Source organism: Trichomycterus rosablanca, chromosome 11 (assembly GCF_030014385.1).
Source record: "Trichomycterus rosablanca isolate fTriRos1 chromosome 11, fTriRos1.hap1, whole genome shotgun sequence".
NCBI classification, from domain to species: Eukaryota; Metazoa; Chordata; class Actinopteri; order Siluriformes; family Trichomycteridae; genus Trichomycterus; species Trichomycterus rosablanca.
The window spans coordinates 37,354,953-37,375,244 of record NC_085998.1 but is presented as its reverse complement, the minus strand read 5'-3'; the positions used below and the strand labels follow the sequence as shown (position 1 = coordinate 37,375,244).

Below are 20,292 nucleotides of genomic sequence, written 5' to 3'. Positions count from 1 at the left end.
CTATCTAAAAACGTCATTTCATTAAATATAAAATAAAAATGGCTCATTGAGAATAACTGACATAGTAATAATAGCTCTAAAACGTTTAGGGTCCTGTTTACATCATTATTTAGATACAATCACATTAAATAAGTTCCGTGTTTCAAAGTGCATCAGAGTGTAACCGAAATCTAAAGTACATTCATTTGTGCAGTGTTTGCTATTCACACCTGAGATAATGCACCAATGAGGACAGTGGAACTCGACTAATAATCATAATCCTGGTCAGTTACTTGGATGAATTACTAGATGCTGTAAATGTAAATGTATATTTTGTTGTATTCCAAGCGCTGCTAATTTTGATGGATGACATTTCAATATTATATTATTGCAAAATGCATTATGGACATTGTTGTAGATCATCTGAAGTTATTATTAGGTCTTCTTAGTTTGTATTGATGTGAACTAAACTTTTTCCAGGTTCCTTCGTTTCTTGTGTCTGTCATTATTTAGTTTCATCTTCAATAGCAGGGGTGCGATCTTGTCATTTATTTGACCTACGTTCTGATAAATCTCAGCTTCTCTGCACTGACTGGCTAGTAATTCCTCCTGACTGAACACAGGACATTTTTTACACTGTTATATGAAATTCTTACTTTTTTAATACATTCACATTATTCTAAATCATTCTGTTGAATGTTTATTTCTCTATATTTCTCTATTTTTCCTCTATTATCATCATTTGGTAAATGAGTGTCACTCGCACTGTTGTTTTCTGTATTATTTTATGTGTGATTTAGATAATATTTAATAGACCTAAAGAGCTTTAACATTTTCCAAGAGGTAGGTGTTATGAAATTAGGTTGGGTGTGTTTATTTATTTTTTACACCACATACAGTACTTCATTATCACAGTATTTCATTTTTACCTACATTTGATTTCATTTTCCCTTACTTAAAAGCTGATTGGACATTTGACAGATTCTTTATTGTTTATTATTTTTGCTCTGTGTGTGGCACTGTTGCAGTAATCCCGTATAAACCTAGTTTGTCCTGGAATGAAATGAAAAATGTTAATAGTTACCTGTTACATATTTTGATGACTGGGTTACTAGAATGCATTTATTTTCATTAACTGCTTAATTCTGGTTGGTTAGAGTCACGGTGGGTTTGGAAACACTGGTTGCACAGCAAGAAAACACCCTGAACATAGTGCCAGTCCATCCCAGGGCTATACACACACTTAAATGCAATTTAGAGCAACCAATCAACCTTGTATATGCTTTAAAAGGAGGAAAGGCATAGAAGCATCCACCATACTAGCTGTGTCACTCCCAGTGTACAGCATTAAGAGAATCAAGTGTATACATTTAAGACGCAATTCTATTTAACCTACAAAGTAGGCTGTCTGTTAGAACTGGCTAGTACTAGCTTATTGGACCTTCCATCACCATCTTGACCCTAGAAAAAAGGAGCTTATTTTAGTACACCTGTATTCTTCAAAACCCGTTTAGCTGGATTTTATGTCACTTACTGCTATAGCATTCTTTGTTTACATCAGCCATACATGTTTCGAGCTATTCAGTATGTCAGCTTTCTTGTTATGTCAGTGACATAATGCTTTTATTGAAACTACCATTACCACCATTTCATAAGCTTATTATTATTAAGTGATTACTTAGTTTATTGTTCTTTTAGGCAATCGAAAACCTATACAATAATAGCCCATATTCATCAAAGTTGCATAAAACAAGCTCAGATTTTAGTGCCAGAATAACTAACTACTATCTGTGTCACAAAACCCTTGTACTGCAAGTCATAAAACTAAATAAAAATAAATAAATTAAATAAATAAAATCAGGCATAGAACTAAATTTTAGGTATGCTTGTGTGGCCCTGATAGAAGGTTTTTGACACTGTGCATCAAAAAACCTTGTTTTAAATTTGGTTTAAGTAGAAAACAAAAAGTAGTCCACTTTGGAGTGTTTACATTATGCTGAGCTTTCACATCACACCACACTCCCTGGGTTGCTTACTTGTTACTAATTGCTGTATTATATATATAAAACACTGAATTTAACCTCCTATGGCTGGTCAGTTTGCCAAAATAGTGTTTTTTATTTTCAAAAGTAATAATTACACATGGACTAGGGAATTAGGGGTGTCTTAGGAACACTGTAAGCATTTCAAAAAGACCAACACATTAATAATAATGTTAATAATACGAAAAATGATGCTCCAAAAACTATAACAAATTAACAAATGAAAATGTTCAACAGGTTTTAACTTGCTTGCTTTTATCCAAAATGATGAGAATGTTTTCCAGTAATGTGGACAAAAGCTCACACGAGTCAGTAAAATGTCAGTTCGCCAAAATTCCCAATTCCAATTGTATTTACAATATATATTTTTCATTTATTGTCCGTTTTATCACTGCTTTATCCTGGCCAAGGTCGCGGTGGGTCTGATTTATTGACCGAAAGGCACGAAAATACCCCGGACACGTCAGCTGTCCATCTCAGGGCTTCTAAAAACGTTAAAACTGAAATATCTAGCATTTTTAGCAAGGACTGTCATGTGTGATTGTTCTGTTGTTATTCTATTGATATATTTAAAGCAGCGTTCAGGTATGAGCAGGTGTGAATACGTGAGTGTGTGTTTCCTGTCCAGGATGTTTTTGTTAGCTCTGCAGCCAGTGTTTACAGGACAGATGTTTCGATGATGTTTATTATTGTTTATTAACACTGGAAGCATTTGAGATGTTTTGGTAGTATTTCTTATATTTACTGAGACATTCACAACCCCTCTGACCAGTGATGAGTTATATTGGTGAGAACTATATACGCAGAGGTTACTATGGCCCTATGCAACTTTGATTAATAAGGACAATTGGTTCTTGAGTCACACGTTTGCAAACCCTGCTAGACCCACATTCACGAATAAACCGTCTCTAACTCTTAAATGTGTGGTCATGAAAATAAACGTGTTTTCTTGAAACGTCACTGAATCCCTTTAATCCCTTTGACATTTATGTGAGTAAATGTTCTGGCACAGAATAGTTTTAAGGCTTAGCAGTATTGCCAAATGCAAAGCTTGATTATATTGTTGAGGAGAGTAAAGTAACGAGCTGTGATGGTGCTCGGACTCTTACAGCACGTTTTTAGTTGTTACTGCTGCAGAGGTTTAAGAGGGTGTGGAGGACCGAGGCCAGGTCACCCACAGTGGACATGGGCTCGTACGTCATATCGCTGGTCTCTTTCCACAGATAGGTTCCGCCTTTCTTCAGGAGAGGGAGGCTGCAGTGATCCAGGTCCTCGACTATCAGGGTGTTGTTTTTAAAGATTACACGGGTGTCCCGAACGTTCATCACATCCGTCAACACTATCTCACGTCTGGTCTTTTTCACCGCTTCACTTTGCACTGTCCCTACAAATACTGCAAACACACACACGTTTTGTATAAATAACAGGGAGCTTATTAATTAAAGGTTCATAAGATTTGTAAAATAAAATAAAAAAACATGGATTTATTACTAAAGAGACTCTTAAATCATACAATCTTGTTTTGTATTAAACACTGCTGAGTTTAAAGGTTACTTTCTGGTCACAAAACAACATAAAATACCATAAATACCAGGCATTTTTGGATTTGAATTATTTATAAACATCTTTTGTGACTAATGCAATTGGAACACATATTTTGTCCATCTGAGTTCTTTCATAAGTTTATTGTAAGCTTTCTGAAGATACACTGGGCCAAAAAAATATAGCCAACAACTTAGGCCTGGCATTTACGAGACGCCGCTGAAGCATGGGTGACGTGGTCAACAGTCAGGCGAGCTACATCACAGCCATCAGCTCCAAAATTACTAACAAGCATCGTAGAAGCCATGCCACAAAGTGGTAGCTTAGCAATTAAGGTACTGGACTATTCATAGGAAGGCAACTGGCTTAAGTCCAACATCGCCAAGTTGCCACTACTTGGCCCCTGAGCAAGATTCTTAACCTTTTATTTCTTGCACTGTATTCAGTCACAACCATAAGTTGCTTTGGCTAGAAGCAGCTGCTGTTCACCAGAAATGTGAATGATACAACGGTACAACTATAAATTAATCAAACAGGTTACTGCATCTATATTTTTTGACCATGCAAATGTTCAAAACAGCAACAACTAACGTATACGTTTACTTGATAAAGGCTGTGGTTGCCAGTGCTCTTTTCTTTGGAGTGGTTTGCTGGGGTGAGAGTGCTAGAACAATGGACACAAACCGAATAAACAAACAGATCAAAAAGGCCAGCTCCATAGTGGGGTCTGTACAGGACTCAGTTCAGCAGGTAGCAGAGTTGAATGCTCACAAAGCTTAACTCGATAATCAAAAACAATTCACACCCACTTCATACCCTGGAGGTGTTTCGACAGAGCACCTTCAGTCACAGACTGATTCCTCCTAAATGCAGGACTGAACGCTACAGAAAATATTTTCTTATAACTGCTATCAGACTGTTTAACAATTCATAATAATCCAAATAATTCCTAATCATTTTATAATAAATACCTATATGCACCATTAAACCAATGTTTACATACCTCAATGAATACTAATTTTTGTATGCTATGCATACACCATAAAAAGTGTTTACATGTATACAGTACCATACTGTACATTTTTATTCTTATTGCTTGTTTTTGTACTGCTAGTGAATGTTGTATGTATGTAAGAAGTTGTTGTTGTCTGATGTGAGCTGCTGTAACAAAGAAATTTCCTGCAAAGGATCAATAAAGAATCTATCTACAGTATATATATAACTATCTATCTATCTATCTATCTATCTATCTATCTATCTATCTATCTATCTATCTATCTATCTATCTATAAAGAAGTTTGCGCTTTAATCCTTTATTAATAATAAAAAAAACATTTTACACAGAACTGCAATGACAATTACATCCCTCACTTTTATATACATATAAAAGTGTACATGTGAAATAAGTGCTTTACCTTTATTGTTGCAGATGGTAGATATGCTGTAGTCAGTAGGGGGTCGAAGAGAGAGGAAACCTAACAAAACATTCAAACAAAAGTTAATTAACAATAAATGCTTGTGTCAGCAAATATTGTTCATAAGTAAAAGAACATTATAGTATATTAAAATACACCCTAATTTCAAAACGAAAATATAACATCCATTAAAAAAAAGTTGGATAGAAGGTAAAATGCAAATACAAACAAAAAAAGTAATTCAGTCATTTCTAAACTAAAAAAGATATATTTAATGATTCACTTCATCAACTTTATTGCTCTGTGTACTGCATTAAAAATCAACAACGTACATTCGTAATATATATAACTACATGGGTTGGAGAATGCTTGGGACACTGCTGCATCCTCAAATACAAGTTAAGTTTTTACAATGCAAAGTGCATATATCTATAAACAGCATCCAAAAAGACACCCAGCTTCTTTGGGCTCAAGCTCATCTGAGATTAACTGTTGCTAAGTGGAAAGGTATCGTGGTCTGACGAGTCCAGCTTTCAAGTTGCTTTTGTATATACAGAATTGAATACAGGACTAAAGGAATTTGCAGATCTTTGCTGTGTACTTTTATTCATATTTTCTACTGTCACAGCATTTAAGGGATTGAATTTGCATATTTGGCCCACTGAAGAATGGGGAGAAGCGGCCCTTGGAGATTAGAGTCACAAACTGACATCGAAGTTGCTTTGAGATAATGTTCATTGTAAAAAGCGCTATATAAATAAATTTGACTTGACTTACACATAACTTATTTTGTACAATACCTGCACATCTGGACATGTAAAATTATTCGAATTCTAAATTGAAACGTTATATGCTGGAATAATACTTGAAACATTTACATTAACGGACTCACAGTAGACTACACTTTAATGTTGTATATGTGTACATTCATAGCTTTACATTTATATATTGAACAGATGGTGCTAGTTTTTATTTAAGTTTTATGTAAGTAAATGTGTGTTTTGTATTTTATGTGTGTTAAAACTGAGGGACTATGCACCCAAGATTTTCACTCACCTTTCACATCTGTGTTAAAGATAAAATCTGATTTTATTTAAACGTCAAAAACTAAAGATGTCAAAGGTAAAAATTTAATGAATTATTATTTATTGATCAAAATCTGGCCAGCTAGTGAATTCACTTGCAACAATTGAACAATTCAGTTCATAGCTGGTTGGCTTGGTTCAAAAATAAAATTTTATGTAGAACTGCTGATGGTGGGTGAACAACAACTCTAGTCTGTTCTATTGGCGCCATTGTGTAGTGACCGAATCCCATTCCTATATAGACAGCGCATGCATCGCATCGTACCTTTCACACTGTTGTTTTGTGGTCCGGGAATCAGTTGCTGGACGCAGCAGCTCCACAGTGTGACGTTGTAGTACCAGTGTCCGCAGCAGGAATGATTTATCTGAGTCTTATACACCAGAGCTTTTTCATCTGAGCTACAGCACCTCTGCTCTGACAGATCGGTCAGCAGGACAGAACCACAGCATTCGGCCTTCGGGTCGGTCGTTGGGTGGAGGTGACCCGCGCAGCATTTGTGTTCACTGGGATCGTAGGCGTGAGAACCACAGCAGGACATGAGCTTCCCGTTATTGTACTTTGCATGACTGGACACAATAAGAAAAAGAGCATTCTTTTATATCTTTACGAAGTTTTATCTCAATAATTCTAACATGTAATTATTAATTTATCCATCTTTAATAACTGCTTCTGGTAGTGCAGCGATCTATTATGCTAGCCCACCATCACCACTAGGATCCAAGTTTATCCAAGATATGATTCAATCATGATTAAAATCAGTTGAAAGAGCTGAAACAGGGGCAAATACTTTTCAACAGAACTGTATACAGCATCATTAATCAACTTTCAAATGACTGTTGTGCCAATCAACACAGCTGGCCACATATATAGGTTGCTGGATGTACATTTCTGACCTAATCGCCCAATATAAACATTTAACAGTTGCAGAAATCATTAACATTTTAGGACTGCCATGAAATTCAGGTCCCTTAAATATTTTCACTTTAACTGTGTATGTAAAATCATAATCTACTTGGGATTGAGTAACTACTTGGGATTGAAACATCGAGTCCTTTGTTTAACTCCAACTGGTATTAAGTAATGTACAACGATCAGGCATAACATTATGACCACCTTCCAAATATTGGAATGGTTGGTCCCCCGTTTGCTGCCCATACGCAACAGACTGTGATGCTCTGTGTATTCTGACAACTTTCTATCAGAACCAGCATTAACATCTTCAGCAGTTTGAGCTACAGTAGCTCATCTGTTGGCTGGGACCACACGGGCCAGCCTTTGCTCCCCACGTGACCCTGACGCCGGTTTACCACTGTTCCTTTCTTGGACCACTTTTGATGGATACGACCACTCAAGACCGGAAACACCCCACAAGAGCTGCAGTTTTGAAGATGCTCTGACCCAGCTCTGACCCTGAGGATAAAATGTTCACTTGCTGCCTAATATATCCACCCACTAACAGGTGCCGTGATGAAAAGATAATCAATGTTATGCACTTCACCTGTCAGTGCTCTGATTGTTATACGTGAAAAACAATGATTGAGTAATAAGTGAAAATGAGTAATAAGTCATAACATCCGCATTCTAATCCCGGTCTTATATTGTCATAAAGTGAGAGTGTTGCAATTATTATTGGCTCCAGGTCAGCCGTCCTCCCACTGCTTTGTTTCTCCTACGCTGTTATACGTAGAGTCAGATAACAGGTTCAGACACACCTTTTCAAAGTGTAAACAAGTTCTCTACACTCTACACACATCCTCACCACGGAACAAATGTAAAATTGGCATGAACGTTTTTCGGCACATTTTGGTAAACAAGGTTTACTGCAGTTACTGCATTTTTCTTGCACATGTAAACTGACAAAAAATAAAAACATATGTAATATTTTATTAAAATGCAGCATTTTAATCAATATAAACATACATTTGGCTAATGTGGAAGACATGCTAACTGGTTTCAACATTTGACAAGGGATGTTGGCAGAATTTAGAGGGTTGAATGGAAACAAAATTGTGAATGTAGTAGATATGTATACATTATGTGCATAACATTATGACATGAATAACATGAATAACACTGATCATCTCTTCATCACGGCACCTGTTAGTGGGGGGGGGGAGTATATTAGTATATTAGGCACCAAGTGAACATTTTATCCTCAAAGTTGATGTTAGATACAGGAAAAATGTGCGAGCGTGAGGATCTGAGCGAGTTTGACGAGGGACAAATTGTGATGACTAGACGACCGGGTCAGAGCATCTCCAAAACTGCAGCTCTTGTGGGGTGTGTCCTGGTCTGCAGTGGTCAGTATCTATTAAAGTGGTCCAAGGAAGGAACAGTGGTAAACCGGTGACAGGGTCGTGGACGGCCAAGGCTCACTGATGCACTGTAGCTCAAACTGCTGAAGAAGTTAATGCTGGTTCTGATAGAAAGGTGCCAGAATACACAGAGCATCACAGTTTGTTGCGTATGGGGCTGCATAGCAGCAGACCAGTTAGGAAGGTGGTCATAATGTTATGCCTGATTGGTGTAAGTGAGGCATTACTTTACATCTATAAAGCATAAACAGCAGCTACCTGAATTATGTCATATCAGTTTAATAACTAACATCCTCCCACTCACCCACGGCTGAAAACAGGTTAGACAAATCAGTGGGCACTGGCTTGGAAAAACAGTGGCTTTATGGGTAAATGCTGACTTGCTGAAACAGTACAAAACAACCTCCAGGCACAGGCAGTTAGAAATCAAATGGTACTTAAGTGCAAACTTGTAATAAGCAATGTTTATAAGCAATGTTTCCCACAGCATGTGTTGACTGTGATGGCAGTTCACTAATGCTCTATGTGCTTCTCCTATTATTTTTTTTCTGGTCACATAAACAGATACGTTTACAGATTTAAAGGATTCCTGTAGGTATTTTGCTGTTACCTCCAAAACTGCATGTTGTGCTTATAGTGTGTCTTTTATTATCAAATAATCTGTAGAATTAGTATAGCATAGATCTGGGATTTTAATGACTTATGTAACACATCACTAACAGGGAGGCAAAATCCAATAACTAGAACAAAACATAAAAATATAATGAACCATATTAGGTAAGCGTACCTGTGTTCATTGCAGCAGATCTTCTCCAGAGGGTCGAACGTGTCTTTTCCACAGCACTGCTGTCCTGCCGGTAGGTGTGCATGTTTGTTGCAGACAGTGTAATTGTTAGGAGAGTATGTGCTCCCTCCTATACATTTGGAACCGACAGGTTGGTTACGATGCAGCACTCCGTCACAACACAGTACGTTCTTCTCCGACAGCTGGTACACATGTGTACCACAGCACTGGCAAACAAACGCACATTTTACTTTAATGTTAAACACTGGAAGGTGTGAGAAATGATTCCATAAACGGCATCACTTACGACTGTAAGATCAGATCTCCTTTTGAGTATCCCCGAACAACATATATGGCACTCGTCCTCTTCCCATCTATAGTCCTCATTCTGTGAGCAAGCTTAACACGAGTGCGAGCAAGTAAAAAAGGAGAGGGGGAGTAGGGAAAAGAGGGAGGGAACAATCAGAATTATCAGAATAAAAATTTAGTGGAACTGTACTTGTGGTAAAAGATGCACAGCAATTTAAAATGTTAGTTTTTGGATATACAAACTCTAATCCTAATCGCTTCAGCCTGTCAAAACAATATCTAAGACCTAATGATGGCATCCTGTTACAGTCCCACGCCATTCAGTGAGCTCTTTAGAACGGCCCATTCCTTCACAAACATTTGTAAAGCCAGACTGCATGGCCCCGGTGCTTTTTATACACTTGTGGCAATGGGTCTGACAGAAACACCTGAATTAAATGATTATCAGGTGTGTCCTAATACTTTTGTCCATATTGTATTTGTTTGCAATTACACCCAGCAGCGGGACATTCCGCTAGCACACCCAGCGCCGAGATTCCGAACACCTCGTCTCTTCCACCGGCCGACCGGGCGCCATCTAGCGAGCACAATTGGTAGTGCCTGCAGCAGACAATAATCGGCCACCGTGTCTGCTGGGTGGGATGACCGGCTAGATGGGTGGGGTCTTCAAACGCTGTGTAAGAACCCTGATCAGCAGATAGAGGCGCCTGTGCAGAAAGCATGGGTGAAAAGAAGGGGACTGAGCACAGGTCGGAGGAGGCGTGAGCAGCAATATACCCTCCTCAAAGGCAATCAGGGATCCCCAGCAAAGGGAAGACAAATGAACTACGCTAACAATCGGGAGAAAAAGGGGGAGAAATGCATAAATAAATAGAAAAAAAACCTAGCAAAGTAAATCTTAATAGAGTTTTTGGCTTCATTAGTTAGTGGTGGTGTCACATTTTAACACACTAATAATACACCAAATCACCAACAGCTACGACTTCATGTAAATAACTCCAACAAATATTGTATCAGCTGAAAGCTAGCTTCCATTAGCGTAGCAAGACCCTGGCAAAAATGCAGTAAAATATATTAAAATCTGGTAAAATGTAGTCAAACGTAAATTCATATTACCTGATTAGCAAAACCAAATTTGGGACTCTAATACTTGACAAAGGTTTTAATCTGATTTCATTATGACAGACTTGCTGCTGCAGCTGCTAATGCTGATAATAAAAATGTTTTACCTTGATTGGCTTTTTTTGCGTCACACCGGTGATGTTTCTCCCTGCCACATAGGACACGCAATGTCATTTAAAACTGTAATCATTATTTATTTTTACTATTTGCATTTAATTAGCATTGTGGTTTGACATAAAATAACCGTACAAGTACAGTGTGTTAAATTTCCACCAACTGAATAATTAACAGACCCTCTTTTTTAACCTAGAGCCTAATGTTGCATATTTTTGGAACTACACAACGTATGAGTTGTTCAGATCGCTGTACAGTTCACACTACATGACTTGATCTCTTGTAATCGGGAGTCTTTTAAGTCGTTGTGGTTCTTACACTACACGACTGATCGACGATAAGGGGGTCACACACTACACCATCTATCACCAGGAGGAATCTCAGACGAGTCTTTCTGGTCTCCCAAAGGAAGTTTTGTCATGAAAACACATGCGAGAAGTGACGAGGGGTTTAATGATACCACGTCTAGTGTAGCGTAAAAGCAAAGAGGAAAAATAAATGAATCTGGGTGAAGGAGTGGATATTTTTTGCAATGCAACGTTGGTATTATGGTTGGGCGTGGACGATAAGTCACAAATACTCTAAAGCTTGTGTGTGCCGATGTATTCTGATATAAACTGCATCATGCCCCTGTTCCACATTTTACACTCCTCCCCCAGAGTTTCCCTTCTGTATTTTGCGTTCATACAGTTGAACTGTTCACATAAAGCGATCCAGAGCCTTTTCCGAGCCTCGAGAGAACGCCAAGTTACCTCTGAGCTGGAACATCTAGCGGCGAGAGAAAATCAGGGCAAAAATTGTGTAGTGTGAACTAGGCATTAGAAGGGCATGGGGATTTATTTTATTACTCTTACATGGGTAAAACTGTGCCCTCTAGTTAAATTGTCATGTAAAACCTTTACTGTTTGTAATATAGTGTTTGTTTTGACTAATCTTAATATAACAAGAGTATTTCTTTAGACTATAGCTTTTGAATGTTGACCCAATGAGTTTCTGGGCAGCTTTTCTTTAATGTGTTATAGATCTTTGGGGCAAAGGGGCACAGTCATGCAATAACTGCAAAGGGAACTCCTTAAACTGTTGCTGAAAAAGATTTCCTTTATATAAGTGATTTATTACACCTGTTAGCAATTGTTGTGACTGAAACACATTCATTCAGTAATTAGAAGGCATGTCCCAGTATTTTTGTTCATATATTGTGTATGTTTTTAAAACCAAACAGTATAAACATGTAATAGCTAATCTATAGTGTCTCTAACAACATGACAAAAACTGATAACGTTTCCAAATCAGCAAAGCTTAATAAGTGATAAAAGTCAGACTTACTGGTGTTCTGGCAAACTCGATGTATCTACAGAGAAAATTAAATCTGTTAGTTAAGCGTAATTATGAAGAAAAAATATGTTTATTACCAATGAATCAGAGAGGATAAAACAAAAGAATAGAGGCACAAAAATGGCTCACTACATATTCTAAGCTAGAATTACATTAGAACTAAATGAAATTTGCATAATACTTGTCCATATCTGACACAGATTCCTGAGTATTCTTTTATAATGCTCAGTAATGCTAAATAATCCTGAGATCTCTTTTTGAGAATTATACTTTTGGTTCACAAAGAGGTTTACATCAGAGAACTGGGTTGTCCCTGGCAAAAGCCTAATTCTGTGGTCAAAAACAAATCTGGTGTAGACTTAGATGTGCGTTTTAGATCAACTCCCTGCTGGAGGGAACCCAATCCTCACTCAGTTTTAGCTTCATGGCACATTAAATGAAGCCACTTTGTTGCCTCATATTTATACCACATGTGACACAGGGAGTCATGACTGACCACTTAGAAATGACTAAACATTTAGCTGAACACAGCTGGAAATCGCTGAAAAAACAATATACATTTTCAAAAACACCAATCATAGGGGTTCTGGGTTGTTGTTTTCGTATGGGGTAAAAATAAGTCAATAAATACAATCAATAAAATGTAAAGATATATTTACCCCAATTAAATATGAACGTCAAATATCTTTAGATGGGGGCGGCACGATGGCTCAGTGGGTAACACTCACAGCAAGAAGGTCCTGGGTTAGATCCCCAGGTGGGGTGGTCCGGGACCTTTCTGTGTGGAGTTTGCATGTTCTCCCCATGTCTGCGTGGGTTTACTCCGGGTTCTCCGGTTTCCTCCCACAGTCCAAAGACATGCAAGTGAGGTGAATTGGAGACTCAACATTGTCCAAGACTTTGTTCGATATAACCTTGTGTAAACTGATGAATGAGTTACTACCGTTGCTGTCATGAATGTAACCAAAAGTGTAAAACATGACGTTAATAATATACTGTATAATAAAATATTTTTCGCTTGAGATTAGAGTAGAAAATTATTTTTAGACTGAGATTAGAGTAATAAACCTTGTGTTTTTAGATTGAGATAAAAGAAATAAACCTTGTATGTTTAGCTTGTGATTAGAGTAATAAACTTTATGTTTATAAAATGAGATGAGTAATAAAGCTTATATTTTTAGAATAAGATTGGAGCAATAAAACACATATTTAGATTAAGATTAGACTTACTGAATTAGAACTTAAAAGAATTACGAGGTGTATAACCATTTGAATGTGTGCTGAAATCCCCTGAAGACACAATATTTGCTTCTGAAGACTCTTAAAGTGACTCAATGACTGTTAATGACTTACAGTACATGATGAAGCAAATAAAAGGTGAAAACATAATCACAGCATCAGTAAAATACTGCATGTGATCAAATGCCCATTCACGCTGATACCCTGAATGTTTAATGCTGAAACAGAATAGAAATAAGACAAAGTCCTTCTTACTGCAGTGTTGCTCCTTGCTGTACATCTTATCTCCACAGCACCTGTCTGATGGGTTTAGTTTCTTGTGGATAACCATGTTATTTCCACAGCACAGATGAGTCTTCTCTTCATATTGCTCTGTGAAAAAGAAAACAAGTCATTACATAAGATAAGATATTTACAAAAAGCTTTAAAGACGACTCAAGACCTGTAAACATGATGTACTAGGTATTAATATAATAATCAATATAATACAGAGGTGGATACAGTAACCTACCTGCACCACAGCAAATCGACTGAGCACTGGTTTTGTTCAGGATTCGTTTCTGGCAGCAAATCTGATTCAGAGGGTTGATGGCTTTAGATCCACAGCACTTGGACACATTTTGACTCAGTCCTTCCATAATAACATCTACCAGGAGACAGCGTCAAAAGATAAATGAGAGAACAACGTGTAGAGAAGCCTGTCTGCACAGGTCTTACCCAGTGCTCGGCCTGCCACTGTTTATTTATTTACGATTTTAACGTCATGTTTCACACACTTTGGTTACATTCATGACAGGACAGGTAGTTACAGGTTACATCAGTAAGATTCATCAGTTCCGGTTTTTAATGTCAAACACAGTCATGGACAATTTAGCATCTCCTGTTAACCTCCCGGAGGAAACCCACGCAGACAGGCCTCACTTTTAACAACAAAAAACTACAAGGGCGTCAGTGTCACAGGACGCTGCCCACGGGGCGCTGTTGGCTGGATGTTTTTGGTTGGTGGACTATTCTCTGTCCAGCAGGGACAGTGAGGTGTTTAAAAACTCCAGCAGCGCTGCTGTGTCTGATCCACTCATACCAGCACAACACACACTAACACACCACCACCATGTCATCCACCACCTAAATAATACCTGCTCTGTGGTGGTCCTGTGGGGGTCCTGACCATTAAAGAACAGCATGAAAGGGGGCTAACAAAGCATGCAGAGAAACAGATGGACTACAGTCAGTAATTGTAGAACTACAAAGTGCTTCTATATGGTAAGTCGTAACGTTATGCCTGATCGGTGTATAACACGTAGGTACATGTACCTGCAGAAATAATCTGTTATGAGCAAATGGTGACACAGCACATATGAAACAATATGCATGTTAGGGGTAATGTGTGGCAGGACACCCACCAAGCAGTTTTCAGGCAAATATTTTGCACAACGTTCGTGCTGAGTTCAAATGACTCGCATCCCACATGGCACCAGCTTTTTGTTTTTACAGTGGGTTGCCAAGAGTTGACCATAATTGACCACGGTATGCATGTGTGTACTCATGAATGTAGAAACTGAAAATGCATATGTGAATTCTGGGTGGATTTAGAGAGAAAGAGTTGTACTTGGCAGACAGAAAATGTCATCTCTGTTTTCTATTCTGTGTTCAGTTCTACTTTTTAACGTGTGTGTGTGTGTGTGTGTGTGTGGTTATGTAACAGACCGTTAAAACACCCACGTTATCTTTCAGCTTTTTGAGACGGTCGCCCAGATGTTAACCAGTCTGGTTGACTAGCCAGCAATTAAGATTGATTTTGTTTGGAACATAATAATTCATTAACTGCAGAAGATCAGTTTTCTGCTTCGTGCCAAGAAAAAAAAAAGACATAGCTCAGCAATCTGGGAGAGTCCAAAGTCTATCAGACTAAACAAATTAAATGCCAACATGTTACAGTGAGGGACTGTTACATTTTTACCAGGAGAGCTTGTCTGAACAAGTTTAGTTCAAGGTCAGGCTGGATAATGCTCAGTTTACTCCAGAAGCACATGAAATGTTTATGTTCGTGACAGTACAAGTGGAAACTTAACAAGTATGGCTTTTAGACACGGTGGCTACGAAAAAACCAAATTCTGTCCAAAAGGCATGGCACAGGGTCCGAATAACCTAGTGATCTCTCTACATTGGCGCATTTTACATCATTCTACACTCCTGAGAAAGAGGGCATGTCTAAATTCTTAGATACCTTAAAATGCTCCTACTGAGGTGTTTTAATTCTGAGTGATAATCTGACTGAATAATGAGGATGGATAACTGGATAACCAGCATTCAGTGCGACACAAAAAAGCAACCAACGGAGTTCTTTTTAAATGGAAATAAATTCTCATTGATTTTTTATTTGTATAAAAGTAGAATTATACAAGTGTCTTTTAATTGCATATTCAAGCTCATCAGGGACAGTTCAACCGTTTTCGGAACACGAAGGGAGACATTGGCTGTGCTAGCGGGTTGTGCCGCCTCAGCCGGTCGGTTAGCTTAGTAAGCTTAAACTTCGGTGCCGTAATCGGCGTAATCGCTGTATAAGTAGAGCGTCTAAATAATCTGCCTTATGAGCTCCATGTCTTATTAGAATCCTCTTTACTAAGCAGCTGATCAGGTACGCAGTAGGAAACAAGGCAGCTCATTAGGTTTTCGAACAGACCCATAGTGTAACTTGGTTCGGTAGTATGACACGCTAAGAGTCGTGTCGTTCTGTGTTTATTTTGGCTGGCAGAAAGGCACAGAGGGCACAGAGGTATCGATTAGCTACTCTCTCATACTTGCTAGTTCCACTATCCACTAGTCATTTTTAAATTGATCAGAATTCTTACTGTGCTTTGTCACATTTGTACAGTCAACCTAGGATGTCTTGGTTTGCAAACATGTTTTAGTAGGAATAAAGTACACAATTCATAAATACACAATTATTAAACCATTGATGCTTGTAATTAAATCTATGCCAGTTACAAAATTAATCAAACTTCTTAAATCAAGAAAATGAAGAGTCACAACTTACTGTCGCAGCAGGAGCTGGTCAGGGTGTCGTAGGAATGGTTTCCACAACAGGCCAGATGGGATCCATTAAGTATGAACCCATTGCAGCATGTGTACTTATGAACATCATAGTTTAGATCGTTACACAGCTGACTGCAAATGGAAAAATACATAAACTTCATAATTTTAAAGTCTATGACCCAAAGAAAAATCTTTTTTAACATATTATTATAGTCAAATGACTGAGTTATTATTAATTATTACAATCTAATACACTACTTATTATAAATTTACTTATTACTGTATAAAAAGTGTGAGGTTAGTAACCCCTCAAAGACAATAATTTGTCATGATTTTTTACCCATATTAACTAAAGGCTTCATGAAAACTCATGAAACATCATGAAAACTCTCTGTGCGATCAATTAGTTTAATCTCACATTAAAAAAGTGAAAGAAATCTAGCATTTATAAGCAAATGTATTCCAATCTATCAAAAGTGCAGCTATTACAATGATTGACACGCCTTCATTTAGTCTTCAATAAAAATAATAAGAGTACTGTCTACACTGTCTGATCTGACTTTAAGGGTTAAAAGGTTACTTAATCCTAAAGGTTAGATCTCTCTCATATTTCTGAGTAAACACAATAACATATTTACCTATCCCTACCAAGGATATCAATACATTTACTGCTGACTTTATAAATACTATGGAATTAATATATTATACAGTATATATATATATATAATATGTGTGTATACTGTATATATAATTTTGTAGTTGTATCTCAAACCATAGTGTCAAAAGCACAAATTGCACATTTTTTGCATTTGTTTGCATATCTTATATTATACATTTGTATTAGTTTTTCTTTTTTCTTTTGTTCTTGATTGACACGCCTTCATTTAGTCTTTAATAATATTAATAAGAGTACTGTCTAAACTATCTGACATGACTTTAAGGGTTAAAAGGTTACTTAATACTAAGGGTTAGATCTCTCTCATATTACTGAGTAAACACAGTAACCAAAAAGACATTTTACTAACATATTTACCTATACATTTACTGCTAACTTTTTAAATACTATGACATTAATATATTATTCAGTGTATTATATATATATATATATATATATATATATATATATATATATATATATATATATATATATATAATATGTGTGTATATATATAATTTTGTAGTTGTATCTCAAATAATAGTGTCAAAAGCACAAATTGAACATCTTTTGCATTTGTTTGAATATCGTATATTATACATTTGTATAAGTTATTCTTTTTCCTTTTGTTCTTCATTGACACGCCTTCATTTAGTCTTTAATAATATTAATAAGAGTACTGTCTAAACTGTCTGATATGACTGCCTGAAAAGGTTACTTAATACTAAAGGTTAGAACTCTCTCATATCACTAAGTAAACACAGTAACCAAAAAGATATTTGCCTATCCCTACCAAGGATATCAATACATTTACTGCTGATTTTTTAAAATAATATGGAATACTATAATTTACAGATTATTATATATATTATTTTGGTTGTATTTCAAGCCATAGTGTCAGAAGCACAGAAGCACGTCTTTTGCATTTGTTTACATATTGTACATGTGTATTCTTGTTCAGCTACTGGGGATCAATCATTTCCTTTGGGATAAATAAAGTATCTATCTATCTACTGTTGTATTTTTGAAATATTTTAATATTTGAATTCTTTTTGTATTCTTTTTCTTTTTGTATCTGTGTACAAAATCACAGGGATTTACAGCCTTAAATGCATCAAAATACATCAGTGAATCTAATTTAAAAATCTGACTTTATACAGTTGAGCAATACACAAAACCAATAACAATACCCAGTGTAAAGAAATTGCATTCTAAGTATATTTGTTAAGCATTTTAAACTTTACATAAAACATGTGATTAGAAAAGGCTTTAGGTACCTGGATTCACTTTTACAGCCATCTGCAAAAAAAACAGGTGAAAAAGTCAATTTATTACTGAATACTGTAAAGAACTATATGTTCACACGGGTATCTGTGGAATGTGTAATTTGTTAAACACTACAACAGGTAAGAACTGCTGAGAAGTGTTTTTTCTTCAGCTCATGGTACGATCCAGGAAAGAGAGACACAGAACGAACAAAAAGCCCTGATCCTGTAGCCAATGAACATACAAGAAATCCTAATGTGCTACACGTCAGTGTGTACGTAGCACTGAAAGAGGCAAATTTAAAAGAGTTCTTTAATGAATAAACCATTCTGTGAGGTGTTATTAATTATATAAAATGTTTACAGCAGAAAAAATGTGAAAAACATGGTAACAATGGTAGCTGTTAAATAATGGTAATGAAAAAAACAGTTCAATTACAATTACTTGTAAAATTGTTTTATGTAAATCTATTAAGTGCTGTAACAAAATTATGTTTAAATTTGATCAAGACACTATATAACCATCCATTTATTTTTTAATATTTGATAAACTGCAACCTTTTTACTTCACTATTAATAAACAGTATGCAAGTATGCCTTCTTAAAATAAATTACAAAAAAATCTTTAAATTTAATAAATATACATAAACAGTCACTTACCATGTGTAGAGCAGATCACAATCAGGAGGCTTCCTATTAAAAGTGCTGTAAAGATGTAAAGAATAATCATAATTAGTCTACAGCCCACAGTCTGATGAAAAATAGTATCAAACATGATTCAAATTCAGCATGAGCACAACTTAGTTCCTCTTTAAGACTGTAAGTGTCCTTACTTGAATACACAGCCCAGTTTGCCATGATAGAAATGTATTCTGATCTGAATCTCAACACTATAAAAGCTTAACAGCAGCCACGCCCCCCTGCCTTGTTGCAAACAGACTCCAGTCAGTGAAGCATTTTTCATTCAAACCATATTCTGTTCCACATGTTTCTGTCAAGCTTGTTTTGTTTTATTTAGACTTTTTTGAACATACTGGAACAAAACATATATATACATAGTACATACATACATACATACAGTAGGGGGGTCAATACAGTTGTTAGAAGATCGTTTAACGTTTTGGAATGGCACCCCAAATTCCATGTTTGTCATTGTATTTGACTACAGCCACTAATTCTTCGTACCCATATAAATAGGGCTAGTTTGATCTTACAAAAGTACATGGAACAGCTGTCTCCTTACGAATGATGACAAAAAACTTGTAAGTCCATAAATGACACACCACACCACATTATTCATATAAAAGACAGTTGGGACATTTTGTAAAAAGCAATAATAAAAGTTTTTACCCATTAAATTAATTTTTAAGTTTTGGAAAAATAGACAAATTTAGGATGCGATGCTCACATTCAAAAAGCTGGAAGGCATGTTTAATATTTTTACATCACCTCCACTATTAATAACACTTTTTTAATCATTTCGGAGGAGAGAATACTAATTGTTGCCAGTTTGCAAGTATTTTTTTGCTCATGAATAAGTCTCATATGAGACTTATTAACAGTCATGAACAGTCTGTGGTCGCCATGATGCGTCATACATTTTCATTAGAAGACGGATCTGGATTATAGCCAAGCTAGTCAAGTCATATTTCATTTAAAGATATCAAGGTATTGCTGCATGTCAGTGCAAATATCACACTTTACTATCACATTAACACAGCTGATAAGTGTGCTAACAGTGAGTCATGTTGGGAGTCGGTTCCTTCTGCACTGACATTTTTCGGCCCACAGATGTGGGAATCAGAATCAGAATATATTTATTGTCATTACAGGTATAACAAAATTAAGGTGCCATACTCTCAAGTGTTATAAACAATATTTAAAGAAGAAAAACTAGAATTTACAAAATATCAAAATTTAACAATTTTACAGAATTTACAATGACAATAACACAAAAAATAGACTTTCTGTTCAGTAGCAAGCTGGTGGAAATGTGCACATAACCCTTTGTAAGTATTCTAAAACTGCCTGAAAATTGCACCCCCTGTGCTTTG

The 20,292-nt window shown here is 36.5% G+C and overlaps 1 protein-coding gene across 1 annotated transcript; it reads right to left on the bottom strand.

Annotated features, from left to right (window-relative positions):
• si:ch211-195m9.3 (galaxin) lies at positions 1-18,333 on the bottom strand. The gene is made up of 11 exons (XM_063004295.1): positions 18,251-18,333; positions 16,320-16,450; positions 13,794-13,928; positions 13,538-13,654; positions 12,035-12,059; positions 10,702-10,742; positions 9,471-9,562; positions 9,167-9,390; positions 6,329-6,630; positions 4,979-5,038; positions 1-3,414 (listed from the first exon to the last, which is right to left on the bottom strand). Exons 3-11 carry the CDS (start codon positions 13,918-13,920, stop codon positions 3,140-3,142), a joined length of 1,263 nt encoding a protein of 420 aa, XP_062860365.1. The 5' UTR covers positions 13,921-13,928; positions 16,320-16,450; positions 18,251-18,333; the 3' UTR covers positions 1-3,139.
• Between the last annotated feature and the right edge of the window lie 1,959 nt (positions 18,334-20,292).

Coding starts and splice junctions, on each gene's coding strand:
- si:ch211-195m9.3 (XM_063004295.1), bottom strand. CDS start 13,920: ATGGAAGGACTGAGTCAAAATGTGTCCAAGTGCTGTGGATCTAAAGCC. Junction 10,743..12,034: donor TCGAGTTTGCCAGAACACCA/GTAAGTCTGACT, acceptor CCTATGTGGCAG/GGAGAAACATCACCGGTGTG. Junction 9,563..10,701: donor CGCAAAAAAAGCCAATCAAG/GTAAAACATTTT, acceptor ACTCGTGTTAAG/CTTGCTCACAGAATGAGGAC.